This window comes from Eumetopias jubatus, unplaced genomic scaffold (assembly GCF_037043125.1).
Source record: "Eumetopias jubatus isolate StellerSeaLion01/CBP00866 unplaced genomic scaffold, mEumJub1_p1.0 scaffold_17, whole genome shotgun sequence".
Classification (NCBI taxonomy): Eukaryota; Metazoa; Chordata; class Mammalia; order Carnivora; family Otariidae; genus Eumetopias; species Eumetopias jubatus.
In genome coordinates, this window is record NW_028274823.1 from 1447132 (window position 1) to 1460852 (window position 13721).

Consider the following 13721-nt stretch of genomic DNA (forward strand, 5'->3'; position numbering starts at 1 on the left):
TTCCCACGAGGGTCCACCCTCATAGTCTCACAAATGGCGCAAATGACCCTTGGCCGTGAAGAGCCTCATCCCAGCCCAGGGAAGCCCGTGTGTGTGCACATGTGCACGTACACACACACACACCTGCCCTCAGCAAAACCCCAAACAAAGCCAAGCAAAGTAGAAAATTATACAAATTGATGATACAAGTTGCAATCTTGAATAGACCAATGAACAGAAGAGATTTAAAAAAAAAATTAAAACTCTGCTGTTAAAATATCACAAGGTGCCCTACTGTCCAGCGATCCCACCCCTGGGTGCGCACCCCCGAGAACTGAACGCAGGGACTGGAACAGATGTTTGCACCCCCGTGTTCCCAGCAGCTTGGTTCGCAGACGGCTGGAAGGGGCCCGAGCGTCCACAAGGATGAAGGGAGGAAGGGAGGAGGTTCTCAGCCTTGTGAGGAGCAGCCCCGAGGGCCCTGAGCTCCGACTCAGTGTGACCTGGTGCCCCCAGGCAGGGCTGGAGAGGCCCCGGTGTGCTCATGCCGCAGGCTCTGAGCTCCCGACACTGTCGGGGGGCTTGGCGTCAGCCCCCCTCAGCAGAAGCCAGGCCAGCTCTCAGCTCTTCCGTGGCCCCAGCACCCAGGGCTCCCTGCGCTGCTGCCCTCCCCTCTCGGCGCAGCTCCAGAGGGCCCGTGTTCAGGTGTGAGTTTCCTAAGTGACCTTACAAAAGCAGTTCCTACTTGGGGTGCCCTGATGGGAAGGGCTTGGCCACAGAGCCAGCAGTCAGATGAGGGACCCTGCCCAGCTGACCTGGGTCCACCCCACCTCACAGAAGGGGCCGTGCTGGGCCGGGCGGGGTGCGGGCTGAGGGCTACACGGTGGCTCTCGAGGGGTGAGGGATGCTGAGGCCCAAACAGAACAAGCCCTAGGGAGGCGGAGGGTGTGTGGGGGGGGGGCACAGGCGCTGCTCAGAGAATCAGGGACACCGTGCATGCAGCAGTGGGTTTGGGAAGGGGCAGTGGGAGGTCAGTGCCCAGCTAGAAGGGGCTGGACAGGGCAGCAGGGAGGGCCGGGGCTGAGGGCAGAGCCTCTCTCCTCTCCCTACCCCAGGGAGCTCACTTGGTGGAGGGGTCTGCTCCGGATGCCGCCCAGGCCAAGGGCTGAAGCCGGCTGGGGCCTGCAGGTGCCTGGCATCTTCCCGGCTGTCACCGTCTCCTTCAGACTCGCAGGCCCAAAGAGACCGGCATGGCGGCCTCCCCTGGGAGCAGCATTTCACAGACCATTTATCACATGCTCCGAAGTGGGCCAAAGCACAATGTGAACTTGCTGGGTTGGTCTCTGGGTCACCCAGGCTTTGCTTTTGTGCCTTAAAATAGCCGTCTCCCTGGTGACTGATTCCAGAGAAGGAGGACGCTCCCGCCCACTTTCTCACTCTCCTCCCTGGTCAGCGCATGAACGGTCATTATGTTGGCTGGGGGCTGCTGGGGGCCGAGGCCAGAGAGGCGCGCCTGGTTCCAGGCCAAGCGGTTTGGGCGCACCAAGTGGGTGGATGGCCGAGGGTGAGCCCACGGCCCAGCAGGAGCGGCCACGCCCGTGTGTGTCCCGGGTGAGAAGGAAGCTTCCTTTGTTAGGCCGGCTTGGTGCACACGGCCGGTGGCTGGAGGCTGTTCTTCAGGATTGGGAGGTGGTGCGGGTGCCCTTGACCCAGGCTGCTTACCCTGGGAGCCCCGAGGGCCCACCTCCAGTCAGCGTGTCTGGACACCTGTCAGGTCTGCCACCTCTGGTGGGCTCAGGCAGTGCCATTTCTCAGCGCAGTCAGCCCTGAGCCCCCAGGACCCCGGGTTCCAGGCCTCCCCACATGCCAGCACTGAGCTGGGCCCCGCATCCCTTGCCGACCAGCCCGTCCTGCGGGCTCTGCCCCTTGGGGAGGCAGGCCGGGCCCACGCTTGGGCTGCTGCTGAGGCCCCTGTCAGGCTCCATAGCCACACGGGTGTGGCCTCACATCTTTCATTTTTCATTTTGGAAAGCTTCAAGCATACATACAAATGGGGAGGAGAAAAATGCACCGCCCCGCACCCGTTCGCAGCTCGGTGCTCATCTTGTTTCAGCCACTACTTGCCCACCCTGCGGGTAGCTGAACCGGACCCCAAAATCGTCCCGCTTTATCTGCGAACATCTCAGCGGGCGCCTCCACCCGTACGGTCTCGGTCCCTTCGGCCCCTGGGATGATCCGCGCCAGTCGCTCCTACCTGGTCCCGGTCAGACTCAGACGATCCCACTGATGCTTTGTGGGCATGACGGTAAGGGTTTATATGATGACTCAGAACGGAATCCACGCGAGGCCCGTCGCCCTGGCACCCTTCTCCCTGCGCTTTCTGCGGAGGGTCCAGGTCATCATGTGTGCTGCCCCCACATGTGCTACCGAATGACCCCGCCCTTGGTGAGCCAGTTGTGGTCTACACCAGCCGGGTGGATCCGGTTTGACTTGCTGCCAGGCTCCGTCCGCGACCACCAGGGTTTCGTCGGAGTTAGGCCGCCAGTGGCTCACCCGTGGCTTCCTGAGGAGCGCCAAGAGGCAGTATTCCGGTTCTGCCACGAAGTCTTCCTGGCTTCGCAGCTCTGCTGATACATAACCGTTCTCTGTCCATGAGGACAGCGCATCCAGAAGGACACACGCCTTCTTCTGCTCACGGACAGCTGGCCAAGGACAGAGCTGGTCCCCTGGTGTCCTCTAGCAGCTAGCAAAGTGGTGTTCCAGCGCCACGCTGACTCTGTGGATGGGTCGCCTCTGCTGTCCTTCAGTGCATGTGCTGTGATGCTGTTGGGGCTCAGCTTTCTGTCCCCGATGGTGCCATCGTTTGCTGGTGTGACTCGACGCTCTCGCCCCGAGGAGCAGAGCCTTGGTTTCCCTGTGGGACCCCGGCCCCTCCAGGTGTGGGCGGGTGACACTTACAGACCACAGTTTGGGCGCTAGGGCTGCTCGCTGCTCTGGGACTTGGCCACGTTTTACAGGCCTTTGTCGTGGCCAGAGCCGGGAGGTCCACGTGAGGCATCCCACGGGGGGAGGGCATGCTCACAGTCCCTTGAAGTCGTTCCTCTCTGATGAACCCGCCTCCTCGATACACACCCCATTTTATGTCTTATTTTGCTTTCAGTTTTTAGGGGTTGCCCTTTATATTAAATGTGATGTTTGTGTAGGATATCTGCATGGTGTCACGTGGAAATCTGTCCAGCCAGCTGCTCAGGAAGGGCAGCCTCTTTTGCTTTTCCTTCCTGTTTCCTCCTTTGGAAACAGTTTGGTTTACATGCCCATTCATTTCTTTTTCATATTTTCATACGACCTGCTTCTGAAATCAGTGGTGGCTTCCATTCAGCGTTTCTCCACGCTTTGCTTTTCACGTAACAGGATTTCTGGACGTGACTCTCCACCCACCATCTCCACACCAACACTCCATTTTGTGGCAGCGTGACACTGGGCGGGCGGACATGCTGATGGGTTGTGACAAAGGCTGCAAGTGCAGTGGCTGCAAATGTGTTCTGTGGCCGTGTTGGTGGTCAGAAGTCGGCTGTGGGCAAGCCGTGGGCTGAAGTCAGGCTGTGGGCAGGCTGGCTCCTTCCGGAGGCTCCAGGGGGCATCGTCCACTTTCTAGAGAAGCCTGCATGTCTTGATTTCCTGGCCCGTGGCCCTGCATCCCTCAGCCCCTGCCTCCTTCTCTGACTCTGACCCTCCTGCCTCCTTCTTCCCCTTGTAAGGACCCTCGTGATGACTCCCGGCCCGCCTACGTGCTCGGCGATAGTCCCGCATCTCAGAAACTTTCACTCGATCACATCTGCAAAGCCCCTCGTGCCATGTGAGGTGACAAGTCCACAGGTCCCAGAGATTAGAGCCTGGACATGTTTGGGGGCCAATGTTCAGCCGACCGCACACCCTGGGGGTGGTGTGGGGGGGCTGTCGTCGGCCTGTGCAGTTGCAGGCAGGGCTGCATCTAGTGCGTGAGCCTCTGCTTTGCCAGTGTATCCGGGGGTTCGTTCGTGGACACGGACGCGTGGGCTGAAAGGGAAATGCACATGTGAGTGGCTGGACGTGGCCTCCCCTGGCCGGCCATCATTGTGTTCTCCACCACAGCGCCTGCTATGTGATGTGTTCCCAACGTTTGGATTTTCGCCAGTCTGACCAGAGAGAAATGGCGTCTCACTGAGTTTTTACTTTGCCTTTTATGATAAGCAAGGTTGTACATCTTTTTAGGTGTTAGGAGGCCATTTGCATATCCGTTGCCTATTTTCCTGTCGCGTTGATGTTCTCTTTTATTTTTAGAGGTTCATTCTGTATCAGGGGACACTAACATTTTGTTTCTGACATAAATTGCAAATATTTTCCCACTGTGTTATCTTTCAAGTTTATGTGTTTTTTCCATGTAAAATATGTTTTATTTTTATATGTTGTTTATCAGTCTTTTCCCTTGTTGCCGGGGGCTTCGCGTCACAGGAAGGTTGTCCCGTCCCGGGTCACAGAGCTCTGTGGGCACGCTTTCATGGAGCACGTCTACGTTTCAGCTATCATGTTAACACTCATGCATCTGGGATCTATCCTGGCTCGCAGTGTCACGAATGGATCAAATTGTATCTTTTTTATATAGCTATTCAGTGATTCCAGCACCACTTATTAAAAAGTCCATTTTCGGGGCGCCTGGGTGGCTGAGTCGTTAAGCGTCCACCTTCGGCTCAGGTCATGGTCCCAGGGTCCTGGGATCGAGCCCCGCCTCGGGCTCCCTGCTCCGCGGGAAGCCTGCTTCTCCCTCTCCCACTCCCCCTGCTTGTGTTTCCTCTCTCATTGTCTCTCTCTCTCTGTCAAATAAATAAATAAAATCCTTTAAAAAAAAAGTCCATTTTCCCACAAATTTGAGGTGCCGCCTTTATGATATACTGACACATCCCTGAGCGGTGGGGCTGCTTCCGGACTCGCTTCATTTCCTTTGGCCGGCCCCTTTGTCGTGCTCCAGGACCGCTTACTAAGGAAGCTCTGCCCGGTGGGCAAAGGCATGGCCTTGCTCTCCTTTTAGAGGTTTTTTTTTTTTTCTGTCTACTTTTGATTGATTATTTTCCCAAATGAATTGTACAACCAACTTGTCAGCTCCAGGAAAAAACAAACACGAACAAGGCAAACAAAGAGTCCAAACCATAGTGAAACACCCCTGGCGGAGTTGTCACTGTGCTGGTAAAGCTGCTCGGGAAGGAGCCACAGGCCGACGAGGTCCCCCAGCCTGGCCTGCCTTCCACTTGCTCAGCCCACTCTTGAGTCTTTCCAGAGAGAATGACAGCCTCCCTCACTCCCCTGTGCTTACTTTGATTCCATCAAATCCAGATGCAAAACCAGGTCATCTGCAAGCAGAGATGGTTTTAAATCTTTCGTCGCCATCTTTTGGCCTTGACTCAGGCGCTGTTTGCTGGCTGGCATGGGGCTGCATGGGCGCCCACTGCACTCTCACCCTGTTTCCTCGTCCACACTCCTTGCCCATGAGGGGGCGGCCGCCGTGGGCACGACATGAGAAGATGAATATGAACCGCCCCCGATCGAGGGCCCGTCTGTGGATGCGGGGTCCTGTGGGCTAGGTCCTGCCTGCAGTTGGCTCGCCCAGCATCCTGCTGGGGGCCCTGGGGCAGGAACATGGCCAGACCTGTTCCTTCTGCCTGGGAAGGAAGCCCCCCTGGATGGCACGGGGACCCTTCGGCTTCAAATAATTAATGAAATATTCATTACTCTATGCCAGTCCTGCTGAAACATCTGGGAACGAGGCAGACAAAATCCGGGTCCATGGGGCTGCTGGAAGAGGCAGGCAGAGGCAGACAAGTCAGCAAACTGGGTGCGGGCCGAGAGGTGGGGCGGAGGGGCGTCAAACCACCCAGAGGTCGGCACACCTCCACCTCCCGCACACGCCCGCCCATCCTGGGAGACGCCGACCCCAGCCCTCGCTGGCGAGGGGCAGCCCCGCATGGGGTGTGGACATGGGTCCACGTGTCAGGGAAGCCAGGCGCCCTGCGGAGGGTGGTGCCACGGAGCCGGCGCTCCTGCTCCCTTTCCTCCACCCGTGCCGGACTGTCCCCCCAGCTTCTAGAAGCTCCCCAGGTGGAAGCAGGAGGCACCTTCCTCATAGTGTTTGCGGCTTGACGTACCTGTTGCCAGGCATTTGCTTTCTGGGGAACAAAAACTACTTGGAAAGGAAAAGAGCTTGGGGTGAATCACTAAATCTGCAACACACACCAACAGCATTGAATTAAGATGGCCGCTACCCGGCCGTCACCCACCACCGCTCCTGGGCTGTCCCTGGGCGCTACGCACGGAACCCCAGCCGCCCGGGTGCCCCGGTCAGCAGAGCTCATTCCTCTTGGCGCTTCAGTCCGGTTCCATCCTGCCTGTCTGCTTCAGTCCTCGACTGGAGGAAGCAGCTCAGAGAGCCCAGACCAGGCCCTTGGAGGAGATGGTTGAATGGGGCAGCGGGCTCCCAGCCTCGGAGGCCGGAGCACTTCCACTCTCGTCCTGTAAATGCCGCCTGAGCAGGGACCACGGGGACGGTGGGAATGGCGGGGGTGGCGCCCAAGCCCAGCACTGCAGATCCTGCTCTCCCGTCAGGGGCCGAAGCAGAGCCCCAGGTCTCCACTGCCAAAACCCGGGCTGCTGCCGCCCCTCTTCTGGCCAGCGGCCTCGGCACGCAGCTCTCCCTACCCCTCCAGCGAGGCCTTCCCTCCCACCAGGCAGGCAGGTGATGCTGAGGCTGAGACCTACCTAATAGGGGTGTCCAGGGGCTGGACCCGCAAACCCCGAGCCGTGGAGAGCCCCCTCCCATCATCAGACGGCTGGCTAGCAGTACCTCCTGGCACTTGAGACAACTTCCTCTTTCAGAATTTCACCGAGTCCTGGAAGGCAGCTCTCAGTCGTTCCACGGCTGGGGCCTTGGTTTCCCCTGTGTTGAAGGTGCCCCGCCTCGCTGGACCCACGTCCCATCCAGAAGTCGGCGCTCTCCTCCCCAAGGGCAGTGTCCACTGGAAACAGGGCTGGCTTTGCTCTTGCGTCCGTCCGTCTGTCTGTCTGTGTGGCGGGAGCTGACAGTCGTCAGCAGCAGGACCGACCACACCCTGGGATGTGGTGTGAGCGCCGGGCTCCTGGGGCCTTGTTCCCGCAGTTCAGCGGGACCTCACCAGTGTTCCTGGCTGTCACGTGCAGGATGGGCCCGTGGTAACCCACATGTGCACAGTCCATGACCGCAACACTGGGTCAGCCAGGTCTCCCAAAAGTGGGAGGGGGTGGCCGGCCTTCAGCTCCCCGGGCTGCCAGCCTCGCGGAGAGCCATCAAATGTGCCTCGTTCGGCAGACATGGAGGCGGTTCTGAAGCTCTGGGCTTCTCCTCCCATGACCTCGGCCAGGAGTCCCGGTAGGGGTGCAGTCTGCCTGCCACTTTGGGCCCCTTGGGTGTGCAGCCGACGGGGGGAGCCCTCCAGCCATGTCCCGCTCTGCACAGGCTCAGAAATCCTGAGGAAGAGCGTCGAGAGCCAGGGTGACAAGCAGGTGACTGGGCTTTATGGCTGTGATCGCAGCTGATCACACACATTCACATACCTACCGGGAAACCCTGGTCTCTGCTGCTCCTTTTTGTCAGTCTGCGTCCCTGGGAACGGCCCCAGATTGGAGGTCGGGCTCATGGAGATGGGGACGCAGCACAGCCCATTGAGCCCGGCGGTCCAAGGCCCGTTGGGAGAGCGCTTGGGCTGTCCCTCCTGCAGATGACTTTTGGGCCATTTCGCTGAAATGAGGAAGGTTCTAGAAAGCACATGGTTCTCACACTGGTGGCCTCATGCGTGGGAGGGGCTTCGCCTCCGCCCAGTCTCTGTCCAGCAAGGCCTGGAACCCTGTGCGACAGACAGGCTGCCCGTCTCCGCCCAGCAGCCCCGACAGCTGGGAAAGAGAGCAGACGTGGACCACGCTGTCCAGTGACACCGGCCACCCTTCTCCGTCCCTCAGGGCTCCCAGGGTGGCGGGCGGCCTGCCATCTTGGCTTCCTGGGGCCACTGTGACAAAAGACCACACAGCGGGGCCCCTCCCTCTGGTCATCACATTTCCTCTTGCCATGGGAAGACGGGAACTGCTCCCAGCCTTTATCCACATGGGAAGCCTTGGCGGCACGGATGGGGCAGGATGTTGGCTGTGGCCCCCCTTCCCTGCCCCACTCTGCCCACCCTCAGGGCCGGGGCTTCGATGTGTCTGTCCCCCACTGTGGTCCAGGCACAGCAGCAAGGACAGGCTTAACATGGGGCATCCAGACCAGGTGGGGGGGGCTTTGGAAGACCAAAGCAACGCAGGTCTGAGGCTGGCCCCCGGATCCCTGGGCTGCTAGCTTTCTGGCAGTCAGCCCAGCTAGAGGCAGTTTTAGGCAGAGCTTTGCGGGGGGCTTGGTGGCCTGCACAGTTCCCCGGGTGGGTTTGAGGTGGGAGCTGAGCAGGCTCAGAGGTCCGTGTAGCTCAGCATGGCAGGATGCTCCTCCGTGCCCGTGGGTGTCACCCCGGCAAGCTTTGCCTCCCTGGGGGCTGGCAGGGTGGTGCGCGGCGTTACCTTGGAAACTGCATCTGCAGCTCACGAAGGTCCTGTACTGGATGATGTGGGCGCATTCAGCACTCGGGCTAAGGCTGCTCAGTTGTTGCGTCCAGCACCCCAAAACCAGCGGTCACCCGCCGCCTGCCCACCAGACACCCTCACAGTAACAGTGCAGAAGCCAGAGCGGCGGGAGAGGGGTGCTTGCCCCGTACTCCATTCCTGTCTCTGCCCGTGTCCAGTACATCGCGTCCACGTCGTGTGTTAAATGCCGTAGGCTTAGGTTTTTTGCTTGGCATTATAAAAATAGTCACATGTCATTAAGTCTTTATAAAAATTGTTTCAGCGGCTGCGTGGTGTTTCACAGAGCTCACTTGCCCGTGTCCATAAGGTTGTTGGAAGTCAAGGTTGCTTGAAAGTCTGTTATTAGCAGTTCGTTCAACTATCATGAACATCTTCTGAAAAAAGCACCTTCATTTCTTAGGACGCGTTCCCAGTGGGGGAACGTGGGCTTCCCCCACACGGGCTGGATCCCAGGGGTTTGGCCTGAGACTCTGATGCTCACTGACGCTTCTGGTCAGGGCCAGGCCACCTGCCTTTGGGTGAGGCTCCGGGGACAGCCTCCCACCCACCTCGAGTTCTAGAATCTTCCACTTCCTCCCATTCTTTCCCACCCCCCACCCCACCCCTGGCTCCTGCGGCTTGGAGACCTGAAGCCTGAAGGCGAGGGGACCCTCACATGTAGCTTTGGTTATCTGTCCTTGAGTGGTCTCTCTACGACCTGAATGGGGGCCATGGCATTGCCCATCCCATCCCACGATTTTGTGCATTAGCCCCCTTCCTTCTGGAGACCTTCGTCCCTGGCTCTGACTGATGCCCCTTGGCCACTGGGGCTTGCCCCAGCCAACTCTGTGCTTCTTGTGTCTCTCCGTCCCAAACGTGTAAGCACCGCCAACAGTGCTGACTTTGCGGTTTCGAGCCCCGGGGGTTTGGCATTTAAGAGCCTTGCAAGGACCCTGTCGTCAAAGGAGGGTCCCTGTTGCGATGGGGATGGTGGCCGAGGGTTGATGAGGACAGCAGCTCTCGCACATGGGGCCTTCCCGGTGCAGGGCTCTGGCTGAGGGGGTCTTCCTCGACCTCCCCCCACAGCCCTCCAAGTCAGTGGCTGCTCCGAGCCCCGGGAAGGGGTGCCAGGGCACCGCTGGGGAGGGGCTGGGGCCCCAGCGCTGTGCTCTTGGCTGGGTCCTGCCCCACCAAAGACATCCGGTCATTTCTGGGTCTCGTCTGCAGTGGGCAGGGTGGGGGGGTGAGGGTGGTGGCATCGACGTGGACATTCCGTCTGCCCTCCAGGTGTGCATTGTGCAGAAGCGGGACACAGAGAAGATGTACGCCATGAAGTACATGAACAAGCAGCAGTGCATCGAGCGGGACGAGGTGCGCAACGTGTTCCGGGAGCTGGAGATCCTGCAGGAGATCGAGCATGTCTTCCTGGTGAACCTGTGGTGGGTGATCAGCCACCACCCTCCCCTGCCCCAGGGCCCTTCCCCGGTGCTCCCTCCTCCCTTGCCTTGGGGACACCCTGACTCTCCATCCACTCAGCTTCCGGTTCCCTGGGGCCAGAGCTGTCCAGGTGTGCAGGGCGCACCGTGTTGACGCAGGTCTCCCCACCCACGGGAGGGCCAGGTTTTCCCACAAAGAGGCCTGTGGCCCATGGAGTTTCTGCCACTAAAGCCAGTGGGGAGAGTATTGGGGTCCTGAGTTCTTCCATAAAATGGGCACCCAGACCAGCTCCTGGAGGGGAAGGAGCCCTTAACTGCAGTGAAATCACTGCCTCTTTCCTACGTGGGAGTCCTGCTGCGCGAGGGTCCTCCCTGACATGAGGTCCTCACTGAATCCTCCCTGACAGCCCCCATCCTGGGGTCTGTGCTCCCTGATGGGCTTACGGACTGGGTGGCTTTCCCGAGGGCCCTTGTGGGCATAGGTGCTCAAGCACCCGGGAAGGCATGCAGTGAATGGGTTCTGGTCCTGGTAGTGCTGCCTCAGGACGATTGAAACATCCCCCCAGTATGAGCGGGGGTCTGTCAGCCAAACGTGGAGGGAGAGGCAGCCCCACCAGCATCTGGGGACAGAAAGGTGGGACAGGGCATTGTTGAGAGTGACCTGGTGCTAGCTCCTCCAGGGGACACACTCAGGGCTGAAGACCCCCCTTCGGTTATTCATCTGGGGCGACCACAGGTATAGGAGGTCCTTCAATGTGACCGGCAGCCCGCAGCCAGCTCCACGAGTCGGAACCCGGGGTCCTGCCTGGTTGTAATACAGGAGGAGGAGCTGGCTGTGCCACGGGGGGCATGGCCTTGCCCGGGTGCTGAGCCAGGCCTGCAGGGCAGTGAGACCCGGGGCTGCCCAGGCCTCCTCCGGCTCCTCACCCCTGGATGCGGCCCCTGACCTCCCTCACTGTGGCTCCACGGCCCTATGATTGTCTAGTCTCTGTGCGAGCAGAGGCGAGCAGGGCCACACCACATCACTGTGCTCCATCGTGGCGTTTTCAGCATCCTGGGACAGTGGTTCTAAAGCTGGAGGCATCCAAGCACCCCTTAAACCTGCCCTCTCTGCCTGATGGCCAGGGAGAGTCAGAGCCCTCGTCCTCAGAGATGGTGACTGCTCTGCTGGGGTGGTAGTTCAGTGCGGTGCAAACGACCTGCTTGCAGCCTCATGGGAACAGGCTGCTCTCTGTGGTTGACCCTCAACCATGACACGGCCTGGAGCTTGTCAAAAAGGAAGACCTGGGATTTCCCAACATTGGGGTCTTAGCTTCCCTCCCAGGCCATCTGGGCCTCTCTTGGGGAGGCAGGGTGCCTAGTGGCCAGGACATGGGCTCCTGGGTTGAAGTCGTCCACCCTGCCTCAGAGTCACCTCTTCAGTGGAAGAGAGGTCAGAGTGGTCCCCAGGCCAGAACGGGAGATGCATCTATACAGGCAAAGTGCTCCACATAGGGTGAGGCCGGATGGGAGCCATCATTATAGGTACTGTGCCCCTCCTGTGCTGCTGCAGCCAGGACCCCATCTGCCCAGGCTGGCCTGCCTCCCACCATCCCAGGGCCGTGCAGCACAGGGCCGCTGCAGCTTCACCTCGGTGTGGGAGGCCATGTGCTCTCGTCCACTGCTCCCCAGGACTCATGACCTGTCCTGGAGCCTGGCATTCCAAGTCCCTTTGCTCTCTGGTCCCATATCCCCCTCCCCAGGCCCCCTGTCCCTGAGACGAGGGCAGGGTGGCTTCTGGTGGGCAGGCAGAAGAATAGCACATAAAAAAGTCAATTCTTTGTAATGTTATTCTGAAAGAGCCAGTTGCTTAACAATAAGAGTTCTCTCTGAGAGCTCACAAAAGAAATTACAAAGCGGAAGGAGACCCTTAAACTGTTGTTTTGTTATTGCCATCATTATCATCACCATCACCGTCATCACCACCATCACCACCACCTCCATCAACATCACCATCATCACCACCATCACCTCCATCATCATCATCAGCATCACCAGCACCATCATCACCATCACCATCATCACCATCATTATCACCACCATCATCACCATCACCATCATCATCACCATCACCACCACCATCATCACCACCATCACCATCACCATCATCACCATCATCACCATCACCATCATTACAACCATCACTGTCATCAACACCAACATCACCACCATCACCATCATCATCACCACCATCACCATCACCACCATCACCATCATCACCACCATCACCATCACCATCATCACCATAATCACCATCACCATCATTATAACCATCACTATCATCAACACCAACATCACCACCATCACCATCATCATCATCACCACCATCACCATCATCACCATAATCACCATCACCATCATTATAACCATCACTATCATCAACACCAACATTACCACCATCATCACCATCACCACCACCATCATCACCATCCTCACCATCATCACCGTCATCAACCTCACCTCCATCACCACCAATCATTACCATCACCATCACTTCCATCACCACATCATAACCATCATCACCATCAACATCACCACCATCACCATCACCACCATCACCATCACCACCATCACCATCATCACCATCACCACCATCACCATCACCACCATCACCATCACCATCATCACCATCATCACCATCACCATCATTATAACCATCACTATCATCAACACCAACATTACCACCATCATCACCATCACCACCACCATCATCACCATCCTCACCATCATCACCATCATCAACCTCACCTCCATCACCACCAATCATTACCATCACCATCACTTCCATCACCACATCATAACCATCATCACCATCACCATCACCACCATTGTGAGAAGCTGGCCCCTTGTGCAGCACTGCCTGAGCATTTTGCCTTGTGGTCTCCATTCTTTAACAACCCTCCAAGGCAGATGTTTTTATCCCCTTTTTAGAGAAGAGGAGCAGCAGGGAAATGGCCAAAAATGATGCTGTGTTTTGCACACAGCAAAGGATGCACACAGGATGAGGCTGCCCCCCCGCCATGGGTGCTCAGGGACAGCCGCACGCTCCATGGATGCGCGCTTTCAGGGAAGCGTCTGCGTGGAGAGAGACTGTCTGAGCAGGTGCAGGAGGGAAGCCCCTGAGGGTCCCTTGGGGCCGTGGGCAGGCCAGAAACCTGGTCACTCCCAGCATCTCTATCCCCCACTGGGCTGCCTCCCATCAGGATAGGCTGCTCTGCCCTTCCTGAGGGTCCTGGCTCAGAGCAGCTCCTGAGCATGGGCAGAGTCAGTGCCTTGGGCAGGGCCCTGCTCCTGGGGAGTGCCCGTGGGAGGTTGGGGGTACCCAAGCCCTTAGATGGTTCATCAGGTGTGGCAGGAGCTGTGACCTCGGTTCCCCTGTCATGCGTGTGCCACGTTCTCCCGCGGTGCCCTCAGGTACTCCTTCCAGGATGAGGAGGACATGTTCATGGTGGTGGACCTGCTTCTGGGTGGAGACCTGCGCTACCACCTGCAGCAGAACGTCCAGTTCTCCGAGGACACGGTGAGGCTATACATCTGCGAGATGGCGCTGGCCCTCGACTACCTGCGCAGTCAGCACATTATCCACAGGTGTGTGCACACCTGACAGGGTGGGTCGCC

General features: G+C 58.5%; 1 protein-coding gene across 1 annotated transcript in view; it reads left to right on the plus strand.

The window, feature by feature from the left end:
• Window positions 1-13721, plus strand: part of STK32C (serine/threonine kinase 32C) — a 71370-nt gene that overhangs the window by 48178 nt on the left and 9471 nt on the right. The window contains exons 3-4 of the mRNA XM_028120013.1: window positions 9916-10067; window positions 13518-13691. Coding sequence (XP_027975814.1) covers window positions 9916-10067; window positions 13518-13691 — 326 coding nt within the window. The remainder of the gene's footprint in view (window positions 1-9915; window positions 10068-13517; window positions 13692-13721) is intronic.